A 19,923-nucleotide genomic window follows, 5' to 3' on the forward strand; every position below is an offset into this window, starting at 1 on the left:
ACTCTGCATGCAGTCTGTTTACCATCTCCTCTCCTCTGTTTCAGCCAATTTATCTGGGCAACTGCTGCACAAAATGAATTTTACCCCTGAAGCATAAATACAGTGAGGGCAAGAGGTAACCCCTGTTATTCATTGTATTCTTTTTTCAGGGTCTACTGTACTGTAGCACGACTGTTCTCCTCTCTTATCATCTCGCTCTCCGATGAAATTCTTATTCTGTGCAGCAGTTGTTGAGAGATTGAAACACACACACACACTCACACACTCAAAGACACCTGGATGATGATCAGGTTCATACACATACAAGATTATACATACACACACACACACACACACACACACACACACTCAAAGACACCTGGATGATGATCAGGTTCATACACATACAAGATTATACACACACACACACACACACACACACACACATGCACACACAGTACTCCCAAGTATACGCATATTTTTAACCCTTCCAACCTGCCCCAAGGGTATAAACAGAGGTGGTTCAATAGCTGCAGGGCCGTCCCTTGTCTTTAATTACACTAGTTGTACTTGTTTAAAGACGTAAATATCTCCGAGGTGATGCGGGTGGTGTGTGTGGGGGGGTACAGTATCAATAAAAGAGGAAAGTAATCTAATTGGTTGTTCCTCTAAGGTTAAACATTGAAGGCTGAGAAAAATCAGCCCCCTCACAGCCAGTTGACAGCAGGCTCATTGGATGGAAAATGTGTATTGCACATTTGGCAGAATACTGACAGATACTGCAGTGTCATTCAGCATACTCTGCCAATATTATCATGGACACCACTGCACTGTACCTATGTAATACTGGGAATAAAAAACAACACACAACTTGCCCATGAAATCATAGAAAAGACCCCCACACTACTAATCTAGGCACACTACATGTTGAATTGCCAATATTTCATTGTCAAGGTTACTTCAGTTATTAACATAATTTGGGTTTTACAGTTGTGTTCTATTTCATTTATGTTATAAACCAGGTGGCCTTTCTCTAATAGCTGATATGAGTTGGTATATGAGTCGATATATTATGGGTAGGACTAAACATTTTGTTATTGTATTCTCATTTAGTTGTTAACTGGCATTAAGGCACCTCAGGGGTCTGCTGTCGTTTGCCAACATGCCACAGGTAACCGCTGTGTCCAGGCGCTCCACATTGCGCCGTACCAAAGAACAACGCTAAGAAGTAATATGATGGCATTTTACAACACCCCCGTCGTGTCATTTTGCTATTATGAACTGGTTAAATATTTCAGCTATTTCCTATCTATTATGGTCTCAATCGTAATATTGTAATTACATGTTACAATAAAGTTGTTGAAGCTGCGGTGAACTTTAGCCATAGATAGAAAGGGTTCCATGCTAGATGTGTATGTATAAAATGCATATAAAGTAGTGTTCTTCTCACCTGGTCTCTCTCCTCTCTTCCAGTGAATGAGTGGCTGCTAAAGTAGTTTCCCTTGGACAAGTACAGAAATAAGTCAGAGACAGACAACAAGCAAGAGAGGGGTGGAGGGAAAGAGGAACAAGCAAAAGAAGAAAACAACATGGAACATGGACCAAGGCTGTATTTCATCTAAGATTATTTCATGGCATTGTAAAAAGAGAAAAAAGAAACAGAATATTCCTAAGTAAAAGACTGCGTTGCTTTGCAAAAAGACTACTACTTTTCATATGTACATTGAGAACTACTGGATTTCTAACATGCTAATAAGTCCAATACAAATATATCTATTATGAAATTCTTTTTTTTTTATACTGATTACTTTTTGGGACATAAAAAAGGTTAAAAAAAATGTACAAAACACGGAAGCATTTATTTCGTAAAGCCTCTTCTCCACACAGACTTCACACAAAGGGGCTGATGGGACTTTTTAGCCTTTGTATATAGAGACAACTTTGCTGCCAATGGGATCTTAAGGACTTATAAGACATTTTCCCTTAGTGGTGCAGGCAGAATTGGTCTGCAAGGCTCATAGCTGCATTCTGTCACCACTGTCACCTACAAGGCATGCCAACTGCAAAAACCCAAGAGAGCAAGACCTTACAGCCTTGCCTGGTAACAGTAGGTCACTGGACAAAGGAAAATTGGGAAAGGAGCTTCTGTCTTTATGATGAACCGATAAGTGTCTTGGGCTTTGGTGTACATAGTATAATTATCAGTACTGCTGAAAAACTGAATATGTAAAGAAAAATACAAATAAACATTTAAAAAGATATAGTAACTGGATAAAAGAATATGACAAAAATATGAGTATTTTAAACGCTTGGCACATTGAATTCTGGAAGAACATCTGAGTTGAAGCCTTTTCTTTCTATGTTATTGTTTACAATGGTAATACACTGTGTTTGAGTAACGTTATCAGCCCAATAAATGTGTCTGGAAAGTTCATTTTGGAAAATATGCTTCTCTACATTATTGTTTCTATGCATTTATGTCACTGCTTTTTCGATGCTATAGGTATATCTTTCTTTGTGAAGTCCATGGGCAAGTCTTACACAAGGTACAAGATACATGACACCAAATAATCAAGCTAGTACATGGGAAATGTAACTGGGATATATGAAATTGATCAACGATGCTTGAAACAGTGTGATGCTGAAAGGTTTTATTCAACGAGATGGGCATAAAAGCATAGAGGGGTTATTAGACCTGAACAATTTCTATTAATTTAATATAATAAACATAACATAAACATTTTATTTTTAGAATATTGAGAAACATTTAGTTGTTCATGCAGAACTATCCTGTCGGTGATCTTAGACAAAACATGGCTTGTGAGTTTGCTATTATTTTGCTTGCACATTTTTACTGGGTGTCTTAGTGGTTGGTAGATCTTAAATCTAATTACAGATAAAATGCAATAAGATTTTCAGAGTTAACAAACTATCTAAAGGTATTGAACATGTCCTCAATCAAATTAGAGGAGTTCTGATGGTGTTGCGTTCCTCTTCCATCTTAGGCATTTTCAGCCATTGTCATGCAGATAAAGGTACAGCCACTGTTACACTTAATGTCATCAAAGCCCTCAGCCCCTGTAGAACACAACATCACTATTAGTCATAGCGCTACACAAATGAAGGATAACTGCGGCACTTTTCTCGAGGAGAAAAAGTACAGATACCACACAGTATATTATGTTTCTGTGAAGAATTTCTTTACACCATATATATATATTTTTTCAGTTCTTACTACAGGGTCCATATGGTAAAGGCTAGAATTCAAAACAAATTTGTTGTAGCATGCTTGAACTGTAAAGGCAATTACATTAAATCCAGTCCACTTGGATGCTGAAATATTTCCTTAAAATGTGCTATGTTTTGGAGTATTTTGTGATTCTTTCATTGTAATTCAAATCATTTTCCATAATACATCTGCAGTAATAGTGAAATGATGATGTTTAACAGTATTTATTAACTGCCATCATTGCTGGGATTGACTTTGATATGTGCCCATTGATTTCTGACCCCTGCCCCCGGCACGGCAATGTGGTTCAAATGGGAACGTCATGATGATTTTGTGGTTGGGGCAAGAGACCAGTGTAAATATCATAATCAACATTCTACAGATTGTGTTCGTGTAAGAAAACACTGAATAATGTATGGAATCATGTTATTTACATTTCTGTGAAATATGTTTTCAGTAACAAGTATCACTTTTACAGCTGTTTTGAAGTAACGGATGACAGTATTTAAAAATTTTTAGCGAGCACGGGAGGAAGAGAGTTGTTTTAAAGAAAGCATTGCATCTTGTGTAGAAATTCAGTTTTTAGCAACTTTAAAAGGTGCATTTGTGTATCTGACCTTAAGTGTCACTAATGCAAGAATACATTGGCAATACTAACCTTTATAAGAGTTCAGTGCCACACAGTCTTCCTCTCCATACTGCTGTTCTATGGCACTCTTGGACCAGGAAAAGGCTGTGTTGCTCCCATCACTCCAAACATATTTCCCTTCCTGACAGTGAGGACAAGGTTCAAGGTTATCAACAGTAGTAATTTATCTATTGTCTAAATTTAAAAAAAATCGAAGATCTGCTATGCGCTATTGAGGTGATTTGTTTTGTTTTACCTCATCTAGATCATTTAGTCCCACCCAGGCATACGCAGATATGTCCTGGGTCTTCTTCACCATGGACAGAAGAAGCTGGTATTCACTAATGGAGTGAGCAGCAGCCAGGGTACCGCCTTCTTTCTGACAGTAATTCTGTATAAAGAAATATCCATATTATCATTGATTTCTATAACAAGCAATGTTGAGATTAGGTCAGAAATTGTCAAATAAAAAGAGGTAAATAGTGATGTAATCATGGCAATCCGTATTTTTGTGAATACTTTTATAATGAGAGAAAAAAAGTGCTAACTGACAAAGAAAGTCTATAATTTTAATGGTAGGTTTATTTGGGGATCAAAAAATATTTTTCTTCACTGTATATACATCACTTTAAATGTGAGTGAGATACTGACCAGTGCATCTGTCCATCCCATTTGTTTCTGGATCAGTTTGTAGCAATAAGGTACGTTGTTAGAGGCTAAAGAATACCCTGGCTGGCAATCATCTGGAGAAAATTAAATATATGTTTAAAACCACTACAATCTGGCACATAACTACAACTTACGTATTATAACAGTAAATGGAATAAACACATCTGAAAATAAATTGGGTTATTAATTAGGTTAACCACCAACGTGTCACTTACAAATATCATTGCAATGAAAGCCTTCAGCTCCGAGGAGGGTGACAAGGACGCAGGCCAGGACAGACAAAGTTATGACTCTCATGATGATTAGAAGAGGGTGGTGGTCCTGTAGAGATCTACTGCTGTTTTTCCTGAAGAACTTATACTTGGAAGAAATTATACTTTGTTACAATGTAAAGTACTGAGTGTACAGCTTGTATAACAGTGTAAATATGCTGTCCCCTCAAAATAACACAACACACAGCCATTAATGTCCAAACCGCTGGCAACAAAAGTGAGTACACCCCTAAGTGAAAATGTCTAAATTGGGCCCAAAGTGTCAATATTATGTGTGGCCACCATAATTTTCCAGAACTGCCTTAAAACTGTTGGGCATGGAGTTCACCAGAGCTTCACAGGTTGCCACTGGAGTCCTCTTCCACTCCTCCATGACGACATCACAAAGCTGGTGGATGTTAGAGACCTTGCTCTCCTCCACCTTCCATTTGAGGATACCCCACAGATGCTCAATAGGGTTTAGGTCTGGAGACATGCTTGGCCACTCCATCACCTTTACCCTCAGCTTCTTCAGCAAAGCACTGGTCGTCTTGGAGGTGTGTTTGGGGTCGTTATCATGTTGGAATACTGTCTTGCGGCCCAGTCTCCGAAGTTAGGGGATCATGCTCCGCTTCAGTATGTCACAGTACATGTTGGCATTCATGGTTGCCTCAATGAACTGTAGCTCCCCAGTGCCAGCAGCACTCATGCAGCCCCAGACAATGATACTCCCCCCACCATTCTTGACTGTAGGCAAGACACACTTGTCTTTGTACTCCTCACCTGGTTGCCGCCACACACGCTTGACACCATCTGAACCAAATAAGTTTATCTTGGTCTCATCAAATATCTATTATGAAATTTGTTTTTTTTTATACTAATTACTTTTTGGGACATAACATTTTTTACAAAAATAAATGTACAAAACACAGAAGCATTTATTTCGTAAAGCCTCTTCTCCACACAGACTTCACACAAAGGGGCTGATGGGACTTTTTAGCCTTTGTATATAGAGACAACTTTGCTGCCAATGGGATCTTAAGGACTTATAAGACATTTTCCCTTAGTGGTGCAGGCAGAATTGGTGTCTTGGGCTTTGGTGTACATAGTTTAATTATCAGTTCTTCTGAAAAACTGAATATGTAAAGAAAAATACAAATAAACATTTAAAAATATATAGTATCTGGATAAAAAAATATGACAAAAATATGAATATTTTAAACGCTTGGCACATTGAATTCTGGAAAAACATCTGAGTTGAAGCCTTTTCTTTCTATGTTATTGTTTACAATGGTAATACACTGTGTTTGAGTAACGTTATCAGCCCAATAAATGTGTCTGGAAAGTTCATTCATTCATTCATCTTCTTCCACTTCATCCGGGGCCGGGTCGCGGGGGCAGCCAGGAAGGCGTTCCGGAGGCATCCGAAACAGATGCCCAAGCCACCTCAGCTGACCCTTCTCGATGTGGAGGAGCAGCGGCTCTACTCCAAGCTCCTCCCGGGTGACCGAGCTTCTCACCCTATCTCTAAGTGATCGCCCAGCCACCCTGCGGAGAAAGCTCATTTCGGCCGCCTGTATCCGGGATCTTGTCCTTTCGGTCATGACCCAAAGCTCATGACCATAGGTGAGAGTAGGAACGTAGATTGACCAGTAAATCGAGAGCTTCGCCTTGAGGCTCAGCTCTTTCTTCACCACGACAGACCGATACATCGACCGCATTACTGCAGAAGCTGCACCGATCCGTCTGTCAATCTCCCGTTCCATCCATCCCTCACTCGTGAACAAGATCCCTAGATACTTAAACTCCTCCACTTGAGGCAAGCACTCTCCACCAACCTGAAGTGGGCAAGCCACCCTTTTCCGACTGAGGACCATGGCCTCGGATTTGGAGGTACTGATTCTCATCCCCACCGCTTCACACTCGGCTGCAAACCGTCCCAGCGCATGCTGAAGGTCCTGGTTTGAAGGGGACAACACGACAACATAATCCGCAAAGAGCAAAGACGAAATCGTGTGGTCCCCAAACCTGACACCCTCCGGCCCCTGGCTGCGCCTAGAAATTCTGTCCATAAAAATTATGAACAGAACCGGTGACAAAGGGCAGCCCTGCCGGAGTCCACTGGGAACAAGTCTGACTTACTGCCGGCAATGCGGACCAAGCTCCTGCTTCGGTCGTATAGGGACCTGACAGCCCTTAGCAAAGGACCCAGGACCCCATATTCCCGAAGCACCCTCCACAGGACGCCGCGAGGAACACAGTCGAAAGCCTTCTCCAAATCCACAAAACACATGTGGACTGGTTGGGCAAACTCCCATGAACCCTCCAACACCCCGTAGAGGGTATAGAGCTGGTCCAGTGTTCCACGGCCCGGACGAAAACCACACTGTTCATCCTGAATCCGAGGTTCTACTATCGGCCGTATTCTCCTCTCCACAACCCTGGCTTAGACTTTCCCGGGGAGGCAGAGAAGTGCTATCCCCCTATAGTTGGAACACACCCTCCGGTCCCCCTTCTTAAAAAGAGGGACCACCACCCCGGTCTGCCATCCCAAAGGCACTGTCCCCGACCGCCACGCGATGTTGCACAGGCGTGTCAACCAATACAGCCCCACAACATCCAGAGACTTGAGGTACTCAGGGCGGATCTCATCCGTTGAGATCTCATCCTCAGGCGTCCCACAAGCCAACCAGGCCTGATAGGACTCCTTCTTCAGCTTGACGGCATCCCTTACTTCCGGTGTCCACCACCGGGTTCGGGGATTGCCGCCTCGACAGGCACCGGAGACCTTGAGGCCACAGCTCCGAGCGGCCGCTTCGACAATGGCGGTGGAGAACATGGTCCACTCGGACTCAATATCTCCAGTCTCCCTCGGGATCCAGTTGAAGCTCTGCCGGAGGTGGGAGTTAAAGATCTCTCTGACAGGAGACTCGGCCAGACGTTCCCAGCAGACCCTTACAGTACGCTTGGGCCTGCCGAGTCTGTCCAGCTTCCTCCCCCGCCATCGGATCCAACTCACCACCAGGTGGTGATCAGTTGACAGCTCCGCCCCTCTCTTCACCCGAGTGTCCAAGACATACGGCCGCAGGTCAGATGAAACGACAACAAAGTCGATCATCGACCTGCGGCCTAGGGTGTCCTGGTGCCATGTGCACTGATGGACACCCTTATGCTTGAACATGGTATTCGTTATGGACAAACTGTGACTAGCACAGAAGTCCAATAACTGAACACCGCTCGGGTTCAGATCAGGGGGGCCGTTCCTCCCAATCACACCCCTCCAGGTGTCACTGTCGTTGCCCATGTGGGCGTTGAAGTCCCCCAGTAGAACGATAGAGTCCCCAGTCGGAGCACTTTCCAGCACCCCTCCCAGAGACTCCAAAAAGGTTGGGTACTCTGCACTGCGGTTCGGCCCGTAGGCACAAACAACACTGAGAGACCTATCCCCGACCCGTAGGCGCAGAAAGTTCATTTTGGAAAATATGCTTCTCTACATTATGGTTTCTATGCATTTATGTCACTGCTTTTTCGATGCTATAGGTATATCTTTCTTTGTGAAGTCCATGGGCAAGTCTTACACAAGGTAAAAGATACATGACACCAAATAATCAAGCTAGTACATGGGAAATGTAACTGGGATGTGTGAAATTGATCAACGATGCTTGAAACAGTGTGATGCTGAAAGGTTTTATTCAACGAGATGGGCATAAAAGCATAGAGGGGTTAGTAGACCTCAACAATATCTATTAATTTAATATAATAAACAAAACATAAACATTTTCTTTTTAGAATATTGAGAAACATTTAGTTGTTCATGCAGAACTATCCTGTCGGTGATCTTAGACAAAACATGGCTTGTGAGTTTGCTATTATTTTGCTTACACATTTTTACTGGGTGCCTTAGTGGTTGGTAGATCTTAAATCTAATTACAAATAAAATGCAAAAAGATTTTCAGAGTTAACAAACTATCTAAAGGTATTGAACATGTCCTCAATCAAATCAAAGGAGTTGATGTGTCCTCTTCCATCCTAGGCATTTTAGCCATTGTCATGCAGATAAAGGTACAGCCATCGTTACACTTAATGTCATCAAAGCCCTCGGCCCCTGTAGAACACAACATCACTATTAGTCATAGAGTTACACAAATGAAGGATAACTGCGGCACTTTTCTCGAGGAGAAAAAGTACAGATACCACACAGTATATTATGTTTCTGTGAAGAATTTTTTTATACCGTATAATTTTTATTTTTTCAGTTCTTACTACAGGGTCCATATGGTAAAGGCTAGGATTCAATACAAATCTGTTGTAGCATGCTTGAACTGTAAAGGCAATTACTTTAAATCCAGTCCACTTGGATGCTGAAATATTTCCTTTACATGTGCTAAGCGTTGGAGTACTTTGTTATTCTTTCATTGTAATTCAAATTATTTTCCATAATACATCTGCAGTAATAGTGAAATGATGATGTTTAACAGTATTTATTAACTGCCATGCTGGGATTGACTTTGATATGTGCCCATTGATTTCTGACCCCTGTCCCCGGCACGGCAATGTGGTTCAAATGGGAACGTCATGATGATTTTGTGGTTGGGGCAAGAGACCAGTGTAAATATCATAATCAACATTCTACAGATTGTGTTCGTGTAAGAAAACACTGAATAATGTATGGAATCATGTTATTTACATTTCTGTGAAATATATTTTCAGTAACAAGTATCACTTTTACAGCTGTTTTGAAGTGACGGATGACAGTATTTAAAAAAATTTAGCGAGCACGGGAGGAAGAGAGTTGTTTTAAAGAAAGCATTGCATCTTGTGTAGAAATTCAGTTTTTAGCAACTTTAAAAGGTGCATTTGTGTATCTGAACTTAAGTGTCACTAATGCAAGAATACATTGGCAATACTAACCTTTATAAGAGTTCAGTGCCACACAGTCTTCCTCTCCATACTGCTGTTCAATGGCACCGTCGGCCCATGAAAAATCTGCGTTGCTCCCATCAGTCCAAACATATTTCCCTTCCTGACAGTGAGGACAAGGTTCAAGGTTATCAACAGTAGTAATTTATCTATTGTCTAAATTTAAAAAAAATCGAAGATCTGCTATGCACTATTGAGGTGATTCGTTTTGTTTTACCTCATCCAGATCATTTAGTCCCACCCAGGCATACGCAGATATGTCCTGGGTCTTCTTCACCATGGACAGAAGAAGCTGGTATTCATTAATGGAGTGAGCAGCAGCCAGGGTACCGCCTTCTTTCTGACAGTAATTCTGTATAAAGAAATATCCATATTATCATTGATTTCTATAACAAGCAATGTTGAGATTAGATCAGAAATGGTCAAACAAAAAGAGGTAAATAGTGATGTAATCATTGCAATCCGTGTTTTTGTGAATACTTTTATAATGAGAGAAAAAAAGTGCTAACTGACAAAGAAAGTCTATAATTTTAATGGTAGGTTTATTTGGGGATCAAAAAAAAATTTTCTTCACTGTATATACATCACTTTAAATGTGAGTGAGATACTGACCAGTGCATCTGTCCATCCCATTTTTTCCTGGATCAGTTTGTAGCAATGAGGTACGTTGTTAGAGGCTAAAGAATACCCTGGCTGGCAATTATCTGGAGAAAATAAATATATGTTTAAAACCACTACAATCTAGCACATAACTACGACTTACTTATTATAACAGTAAATGGAATAAACACATCTGAAAATAATTGGTTTATAAATTAGGTTAACCACCAACGTGTCACTTACAAATATCATTGCCATGAAAGCCTTCAGCTCCGAGGAGGGTGACAAGGACACAGGCCAGGACAGACAAAGTTAGGACTCTCATGATGATTAGAAGAGGGTGGTGGTCCTGTAGAGATCTACTGCTGTTTTTCCTATTAACAGAAATAGAACAATGTTACAGATACAGTTGTGCTCGTAAGTTTGCATACCCTGGCAGAACTTGTGAAATGTTGGCATTGATTTTGAAAATATGACAGATCATGCAAAAAAACATTTATTTAAGGATAGTGATCATATGAAGCCATTTATAATCACATAGTTGTTTGGCTCCTTTTTAAATCATAATGATAACAGAAATTTTATGATTGTGCCATTCAGTTTTAAGTTACAGCTGAATATGAATCCCATCACAAATAAAATATGTGTTTTACATGCTCACTCATGTTTTCTTTACAAATGGTAAATATATTACCAATTCTCCAAGGGTATGCAAACTTTTGAGCACAAATGTAATTGTAGGCTAAATTATCAGCAAAATAACAGAGCAAAATACATAAATTGTTGATTGTTAAATTATACCATGTTTGGTCAAGAACGAATAACACAATACGATCTAAATATTCAGCAAATTCTGGGCACTCACCGAAGTCCGAAGAGAAGACCTCCAGGTTGTCTTTCTTTGAGTGGCCAGAAAGTTCAGATGTGTTTTCACTCAAAATGCAATGCCTTATAAACAGACATTTACAGAAGTACAACCACAGATATCATCTGCAATTCATTTCCATTTCAGAGATTAGTGACAGTGATGTTTTTTGATGATGTAAGTGTCAAATGGAACTAAGTATGATGTGACTGTCTAGTTTCTTGATCAACCTGTTAATCTGTTTCAGAATGCTACTCAGAGGTGCAGTAATTCACTATTAATGAACAGTTTATAGATCAGGTACAGTTCATTAATATCAATCAACTGATCAATCACATTTATTATAGAAAGCCCTTTTTACATCCCATGTTTTATTTACATGTACATCCATGTATCATCTTTATTGCCGTGAAAAGGACATTGTGTTTCCATCCAGTCGGTGACAAAACATGGCTTGTGAGTTTGCTATTATTTTGCTTACACATTTTTACTGGGTGCCTTAGTGGTTGGTAGATCTTAAATCTAATTACAGATAAAATGCAATAAAATTTTGAGAGTTAACAAACTATCTAAAGGTATTGAACATGTCCTCAATCAAATCAGAGGAGTTCTGATGGTGTTGCGTTCCTCTTCCATCTTAGGCATTTTCAGCCATTGTCATGCAGATAAAGGTACAGTCACTGTTACACTTAATGTCATCAAAGCCCTCAGCCCCTGTAGAACACAACATCACTATTAGTCATAGCGCTCCACAAATGAAGGATAACTGCGGCACTTTTCTCGAGGAGAAAAAGTACAGATACCACACAGTATATTATGTTTCTGTGAAGAAATTCTTTACACCATATCATTTATTTACTTACTACAGGGTCCATATGGTGAAGGCTAGGATTCAATACAAATTGGTTGTTGCATGCTAGAACTGTAAAGGCAATTACTTTAAATCCAGTCCACTTGGATGCTGAAATATTTCCTTAAAAGTTTTGGAGTATTTTGTGATTCTTTCATTGTAATTCAAATTATTTTCCATAATACATCTGCAGTAATAGTGAAATGATGATATTTAACAGTATTTATTAACTGCCATCATTGCTGGGATTGACTTTGATATGTGCCCATTGATTTCTGACCCCCGCCCCCGGCACGGCAATGTGGTTCAAATGGGAACGTCATGATGATTTTGTGGTTGGGGCAAGAGACCAGTGTAAATATCATAATCAACATTCTACAGATTGTGTTCGTGTAAGAAAACACTGAATAATGTATGGAATCATGTTATTTACATTTCTGTGAAATATATTTTCAGTAACAAGTATCACTTTTACAGCTGTTTTGAAGTGACGGATGACAGTATTTAAAAGATGTTAGCGAGCACTGGAGGAAGAGAGTTGTTTTAATGAAAGCATTGCAGCTTGTGTAGAAATTCAGTTTTTAGCAACTTTAAAAGGTGCATTTGTGTATCTGAACTTAAGTGTAACTAATGCAAGAATACATTGCCAATACTAACCTTTATAAGAGTTCAGTGCCACACAGTCTTCCTCTCCATACTGCTGTTCTATGGCACTCTTGGACCAGGAAAAATCTGCGTTGCTCCCATCAGTCCACACATATTTCCCTTCCTGACAGTGAGGACAAGGTTCAAGGTTATCAACAGTAGTAATTTATCTATTGTCTAAATAAATAAAAAATCGAAGATCTGCTATGCGCTATTGAGGTGTTTCGTTTTGTTTTACTTCATCTAGATCATTTAGTCCCACCCAGGCATACGCAGATATGTCCTGGGTCTTCTTCACCATGGACAGAAGAAGCTGGTATTCATTAATGGAGTGAGCACCAGCCAGGGTACCGCCTTCTTTCTGACAGTAATTCTGTACAAAGAAATATCCATATTATCATTGATTTCTAACAAGCAATGTCGTAATTAGGTCAGAAATGGTCAAATAAAAAGAGGTAAATAGTGATGTAATCATGGCAATCCGTATTTTTGTGAATACTTTTATAATGAGAGAAAAAAAGTGCTAACTGACAAAGAAAGTCTATAATTCTAATGGTAGGTTTATTTGGGGATCAAAAAATATTTTTCTTCACTGTATATACATCACTTTAAATTTGAGTGAGATACTGACCAGTGCATCTGTCCATCCCATTTGTTTCTGGATCAGTTTGTAGCAATGAGGTACGTTGTTAGAGGCTAAAGAATACCCTGGCTGGCAATTATCTGGAGAAAATTAAATATATGTTTAAAACCACTACAATCTGGCACATAACTACGACTTACTTATTATAACAGTAAATGGAATAAACACATCTGAAAATAAATTGGGTTATTAATTAGGTTAACCACCAACGTGTCACTTACAAATATCATTGCAATGAAAGCCTTCAGCTCCGAGGAGGGTGACAAGGACGCAGGCCAGGACAGACAAAGTTATGACTCTCATGATGATTAGAAGAGGTTGGTGGTCCTGTAGAGATCTACTGCTGTTTTTCCTATTAACAGAATTAGAACAATGTTACAGATACAGTTGTGCTCGTAAGTTTGCATACCCTGGCAGAACTTGTGAAATGTTGGCATTGATTTTGAAAATATGACTGATCATGCATAAAAACATTTATTTAAGGATAGTGATCATATGAAGCCATTTATTATCACATAGTTGTTTGGCTCCTTTTTAAATCATAATGATAACAGATATCACCCAAACGGATTAAAAGTTTACATACCCTTGAATGTTTGGCCTTGTTACAGACACACAAGGTGACACACACAGGTGAAAATGGCAATTAAAGGTGAATGTCCCACACCTATGACTTTTGAAATTGCAATTAGTGTCTGTGTATAGTCTATGACTTTGTTAGCTCTCACGTGGATGCACTGAGCAGGCTAGATACTGAGCCATGGGGAGCAGAATATAACTATCAAAAACCTGCGTAACACGGTAATGGAACTTTATGAAGATGGAAAAGGAAATAAAAAGATTTCCAAAAAGATTTCCAAAGCCTTGCAAATGCCAGTCAGTACTGTTCAATCACATAAGAAGGGGAACATTCGGGGATCTCTTGATACCAAACCAAGATCAGGTAGACCAAGAAAGATTTCAGCCAAAACTGCCAGAAGAATTGTTCAGGATACAAAGAAAAACTCACAGGTAACCTCAGGTGAAATACAGGCTGCTCTGGAAAAAGACAGTGTGGTTGTTTCAAGGAGCCCAATACGACGATACTTGAACAAAAGTTAGCTGCATGGTCAAGTTGCCAGAAAGAAGCCTTTACTGGGCCAGTGCCACAAAAAAGCCCAGTTACAATATGCCCAACAACACCATGACACATCTCACAGCTTCTGGCACACTGTATTTTGGAGTGACGAGAACAAAATAGAGCTTAATAGTCACAACCATAAGCGCTGTGTTTGGAGAAGGGTCAACAAGGCCTATAGTGAACAGAATACCATCCCCTCTGTGAAGTATGGTGGTGGCTCACTGATGTTTTGGGGGTGTGTGAGCTCTGAAGGCACGAGGAATCTTATGAAAATGTATGGCAAGATGTTATCAGAAAATACTGGCGGACATTGGACGCTCTTGGACTTTCCAGCATGACAATGACCCAAGCACAAGGCCAAGTTGACCCTCCAGTGGTTACAGCAGAAAAAGGTTAAGGTTCTAGAGTGGTTATCACAGTCTCCTGACCTTTATATCCTCAAGCCACTCTGGGGAGATCTCAAACGTGCGGTTCTTGCAAGATGTCCAATGACTTTGCATGACATGGAGGCTTTTTGCCAAGACGAATGGACAGCTTTAACAGCTGCAAGAATTTAGGGCCTCATAGACAACTATTACAAAAGACTGCACGCTGTCACTGATGCTAAAGAGGGCAAGTATTAAAAATTGAGAAGGGTATGCAGACTTTTGAACAGGGGTCAGTTCATTTTTTTGTCAGTTCATGTTTTGTTTTATGATTGTGCCATTCGGTTTTTTGTTACAGTTGAATATGAATCCCATTACAAATAAAATATGTGTTTTACATGCTCACTCATGTTTTCTTTACAAATGGTACATATATTACCAATTCTCCAAGGGTAGGCAAACTTTTGAGCACAAATGTAATTGTAGGCTAAATTATCAGCAAAATAACGGAGCAAAATACACAAATTGTTGATTGTTAAATTATACCATGTTTGGGCAAGAACAAATAACACAATACAATCTAAATATTCAGCAAATTCTGGGCACTCACCGAAGTCTGAAGAGAAAACCTCAAGGTTCTCTTTCTTAAAGTGGCCAGAAAGTTCTGATGTCTTTTCACTCAAAATGCAAGGCCTTCTGAACCGACATTTACAGAAGGTCAACCACAGATATCATCTGCAACTCATCTCCATTTCAGAGAATAGTGACAGTGATGTTTTTTTATGATGCAAGTGTAAGATGGAACTAAGTTTGATGTGACTGTCCAGTTTCTTGATCAACCTGTTAATCTGTTTCAGAATGCTACTCAGAGGTGCAGTAATTCACTATTAATTAACAGTTTAAAGATCAGGTACAACATGCCTTTAACATCAATCAACTAATCAATCACATTTATTATAGAAAGCCCTTTTTACATCCCATGTTTCATTTACATGTACATCCATGTATCATCTTTATTGCAATGAAAAGGACATTGTGTTTCCAAAAGACATCACCAAACAGCAGCTGAAACTGAAAACAGAAACTCCCTGAAACTTTGATTTGTTGGAGGACAGACCATCCCCAGGGTCCAAATTAGATGTTCAGTCTTTCCAAAATGATTTTGGCACTCAATGGTTTTAAAGGGTCAAGAAAGCACAAGGACAGATGAAGATACTTGGCCTGATGCCATTAGAGGTAATTTACCACCTTCACAAATTAAGTCTCAATAGAATGATGAGGTTTGAAACCACACTTGAGCGTTGTGTACTGCAAATATGGCAGTGCCTCTCAAAAGTCTTCACCTCCCCTTCAACTTCACATTTTAGTTGTAAATTGTAATTAATTAGTAGTTTTAGCCACAGATAAACACCAAAAAGTCCCATCATTTGCATGAATTCATCATTGGCGAAGTCTAATGTCTGTTATGGAAGGTTGTTTTATAATTGGGAAAAAACAAACATAACCATATCTACCCCAAATTTGGCCCCCTCATAAATGTGTGACCTTGAACACTCTGGAAGCACATCTCACTTGTCAAACTGCTCTAATGAAATTGCTCACTCAATCAGGATGTTTAGGCAGGCATAGACGTTGAGGAGAAATCATTCCCCTGCGCAAAACAACAGATTGAATTCCCAGAGCCCCCACAAGGAGTCAGTAGAGCAGGATGTAACAGAGCAGCCCTTGCCGACATCCACCCCTCTACCCCAGGCAGTGCTGAGCCAAATGTCACCCCGTGCTGATTCCCTGTCACTGTCTGTTTGCAGAAACCAAGTTTACCCAACTCTGTGTAAACCAAGGAAACCACTAGTGTACTGTAACCCAATCATGGGTTATAATTTTACAGCCATTCAGTTTGAAATTAATTAATGTTGACAAATATGACTGAAGTTTCTAAATTAGTGCTTTATAAATAAATATTACTGTATGTTGCTCCCTTGTAGTATGAAAAAGCTCCAGGCAATTTCTTCATATTATTAGTTGGTCTGTACCCATAAACCCAAGTGTTCTGTAGAACATGTTATCTAATGGTTTAAGTGTGGACACAAGACATGCACTTACGCAAAATTGCCATAATCCAAAAAGGATATGAAAGTAGTATTCAAAATGTTTATCCTATCAACATCTGTTTACAAAGGGTTTGTTTCTATAGAGGAAACCAAACTTGAGCATTAACTTCTTCACCAGCACCGTAACATAATTTTTGAAAGTGTACTTGTCATCAATCCAGATACCTAAATATTTGAAGGACAAAGTGCATTTCATTTTTTACCGTTTCAAGTAATTAAAATGTGAACCTGACCCGATTTTGACCACATTTTCTGCCTCCATTGCCATTTAAGCCAGTGCTATGGGCAAGCACTTAATCCTCAATAATATGAATAATGCTTTGATGTCACACTTAATCAATAGCTGTTTGTGTGAGCTGTACTAGCAAACACTGCACATTACTAGTGAAACATCTAAAATGTCAAAGGAAAAACATTTTTAAGTTCAGCAAAAATCACAAGTACACAGGCTTTGATGACCTGTGGATCCTGGAAGTTGGTTAGAGTGGAAGATTGACCATATCTTTAAATCTGATTTGGGAACTCCTGAGGGGCTAGAAAGTCAGAGTTGATTTAACAGACAATAGGTATAATATTTAGAATACCATTATAGTTTTGTTGACTAAAGATTAAAATAAGTTAGTTATATCAAGATCATCACGATCCCCTCCTTTACATAGTGGTAGCACAAGGGCAATCTTCCATACTTTGGGAGTCATCCCTGATATCACTGTTTAAATTAAATAGTGGGTTACTAGCAATGAAGTGAATTTGGTACATCACAACTGTAAGAAAATGAATAAGATTGTGGTCAGACTGTCAAAGATGTAGTGGAATGAAAGATATTTGTACTGGAAAGGCGACAGGTTGCCAAGTATCTAAACTAAGTGGGACATTATAAAATCACACATACAGTATCTCACAAAAGTGAGTACACCCCTCACAGTTTTGTAAATATTTGATTATATCTTTTCATGTGACAACACTGAAGAAATTACACTTTGTTACAATGTAAAGTACTGAGTGTACAGCTTGTATAACAGTGTAAATTTGCTGTCCCCTCAAAATAACACAACACACAGCCATTAACCCTTGGTAGCCTATGGGGCTTTCAGCCAGATTTCACTACTGGGACATTTTGGGTCCTAGATTCATTTCTGTAACAGATACAACCTATTATGATGTATCCTGGTAATAACAACCCCTCTGGCTACAATAAAAACAAAAAAGAACAGACTTATGGGTCACTATTTATAAAACTCATCTGTTTGAAAGGCAAAAAAAAAATTTCGGAAAACATTTCTGCCATTCAGCATCAAGATTTTTTTTTTAAAACATTATGAGATTTTGTGTCAATGGTATTTCCTCATACTTTCATGCCTTTACTATCAAATTACACTGTAATTGGGTTGAAAATAATGAAATAATTATATAATAGAAGGTAAAAAATATAGGCACCCCCAAAAATTTGGTTCTTCAACCTAGAAATGAAACACTATAAAATGAAAGATTATAACCCTATCTAACGGTTCTTTTGGGTGTAATGACATAAAACGGCCAGCAGGTGGCAGCACTAGATCACTAGTTACGTTTGGACTTATATATTTTATAAACTCAGAAAAATTACCAACTTCTTCCCAAAAACTCAAGAACATCCCCATACTATTTTGACTAAATATTTATTTTTATATCATATTTATAATACAAACGATGTATTATGGTTCAAAACATCATATATAGTGATGTACACCCTTGTAATCTCTATACTTGTCTACACATGAGCCTTTCTAAGATGCATTGGCAATGTCGTTGCCTGGTGAAAAGTTCTCATAGCAACCCAAACTATACAACTATACAACCCATATTATACACGGACAACCCCAATTATACACGGAACGCTTCACGAAAGTGGCTACAAATAATATACCATTGGAATCGGACGATTATGGCAAAACTATTTTTCGAAATATTTATGCAAATGAGCACTGTCCGCGGTATCGCGGATGTCGACTTAGAATGTCCAAACCGCTGGCAACAAAAGTGAGTACACCCCTAAGTGAAAATGTCTAAATTGGGCCCAAAGTGTCAATATTATGTGTGGCCATCATCATTTTCCAGCACTGCCTTAACCATGTTGGGCATGGAGTTCACCAGAGCTTCACAGGTTGCCACTGGAGTCCTCTTCCACTCCTCCATGACGACATCACAAAGCTGGTGGATGTTAGAGACCTTGCGCTCCTCCACCTTCCATTTGAGGATGCCCCACAGATGCTCAATAGGGTTTAGGTCTGGAGACATGCTTGGCCACTCCATCACCTTTACCCTCAGCTTCTTCAGCAAAGCACTGGTCGTCTTGGAGGTGTGTTTGGGGTCGTTATCATGTTGGAATACTGTCTTGCGGCCCAGTCTCCGAAGTTAGGGGATCATGCTCCGCTTCAGTATGTCACAGTACATGTTGGCATTCATGGTTCCCTCAATGAACTGTAGCTCCCCAGTGCCAGCAGCACTCATGCAGCCCCAGACAATGACACTCCCCCCACCATGCTTGACTGTAGGCAAGACACACTTGTCTTTGTACTCCTCACCTGGTTGCTACCACACACGCTTGACACCATCTGAACCAAATAAGTTTATCATGGTCTCATTAAAAATCTATTATGAAATTTGTTTTTTTTATACTAATTACTTTTTGGGACATAATAAAGGTTACAAAAATAAATGTACAAAACACAAGCATTTATTTCGTAAAGCCTCTTCTCCACACAGACTTCACACAAAGGGGCAAATGGGACTTTTTAGCCTTTGTATATAGAGACAACTTTGCTGCCAATGGGATCTTAAGGACTTATAAGACATTGTCCCTTAGTGGTGCAGGCAGAATTGGTCTGCAAGGCTCATAGCTGCATTCTTTCACCACTGTCACCTACAAGGCATGCCAACTGCAACAACCCTTGCCTGGTAACAGTAGGTCACTGGACAAAGGAAAATTGGGAAAGGAGCTTCTTTCTTCATGATGAACCGATAAGTGTCTTGGGCTTTGGTGTACATAGTATAATTATCAGTACTGCT

General features: G+C 39.5%; 2 protein-coding genes across 7 annotated transcripts in view; one reads left to right on the forward strand and one right to left on the reverse strand.

The window, feature by feature from the left end:
• The window catches only part of ca10a (carbonic anhydrase Xa), a 244,402-nt gene extending 241,979 nt beyond the window's left edge, over positions 1-2,423 (forward strand). For 4 of the 6 annotated variants that reach the window (XM_020046251.3, XM_020046252.3, XM_034292467.1 and 1 more), the window contains 2 exons: positions 45-115; positions 1,453-2,423. In XM_020046251.3, the coding sequence (XP_019901810.1) occupies positions 45-97 (53 nt within the window). In that variant the 3' untranslated portion in view covers positions 98-115; positions 1,453-2,423. The remainder of the gene's footprint in view (positions 1-44; positions 116-1,452) is intronic. The other 2 variants (XM_020046253.3, XM_013133772.4) reach the window with 1 other exon arrangement.
• A 192-nt stretch (positions 2,424-2,615) lies between these two features.
• LOC105006618 (C-type mannose receptor 2-like) lies at positions 2,616-13,610 on the reverse strand. The gene is made up of 10 exons (XM_029119592.2): positions 13,501-13,610; positions 13,268-13,359; positions 12,875-13,009; positions 12,649-12,760; positions 11,142-11,175; positions 10,520-10,650; positions 10,289-10,380; positions 9,894-10,028; positions 9,668-9,779; positions 2,616-3,057 (listed from the first exon to the last, which is right to left on the reverse strand). Exons 1-10 carry the CDS (start codon positions 13,580-13,582, stop codon positions 2,981-2,983), a joined length of 1,002 nt encoding a protein of 333 aa, XP_028975425.2. The 5' UTR covers positions 13,583-13,610; the 3' UTR covers positions 2,616-2,980.
• Positions 13,611-19,923: the final 6,313 nt, after the last annotated feature.

This window comes from Esox lucius, chromosome 5 (assembly GCF_011004845.1).
Source record: "Esox lucius isolate fEsoLuc1 chromosome 5, fEsoLuc1.pri, whole genome shotgun sequence".
Classification (NCBI taxonomy): Eukaryota; Metazoa; Chordata; class Actinopteri; order Esociformes; family Esocidae; genus Esox; species Esox lucius.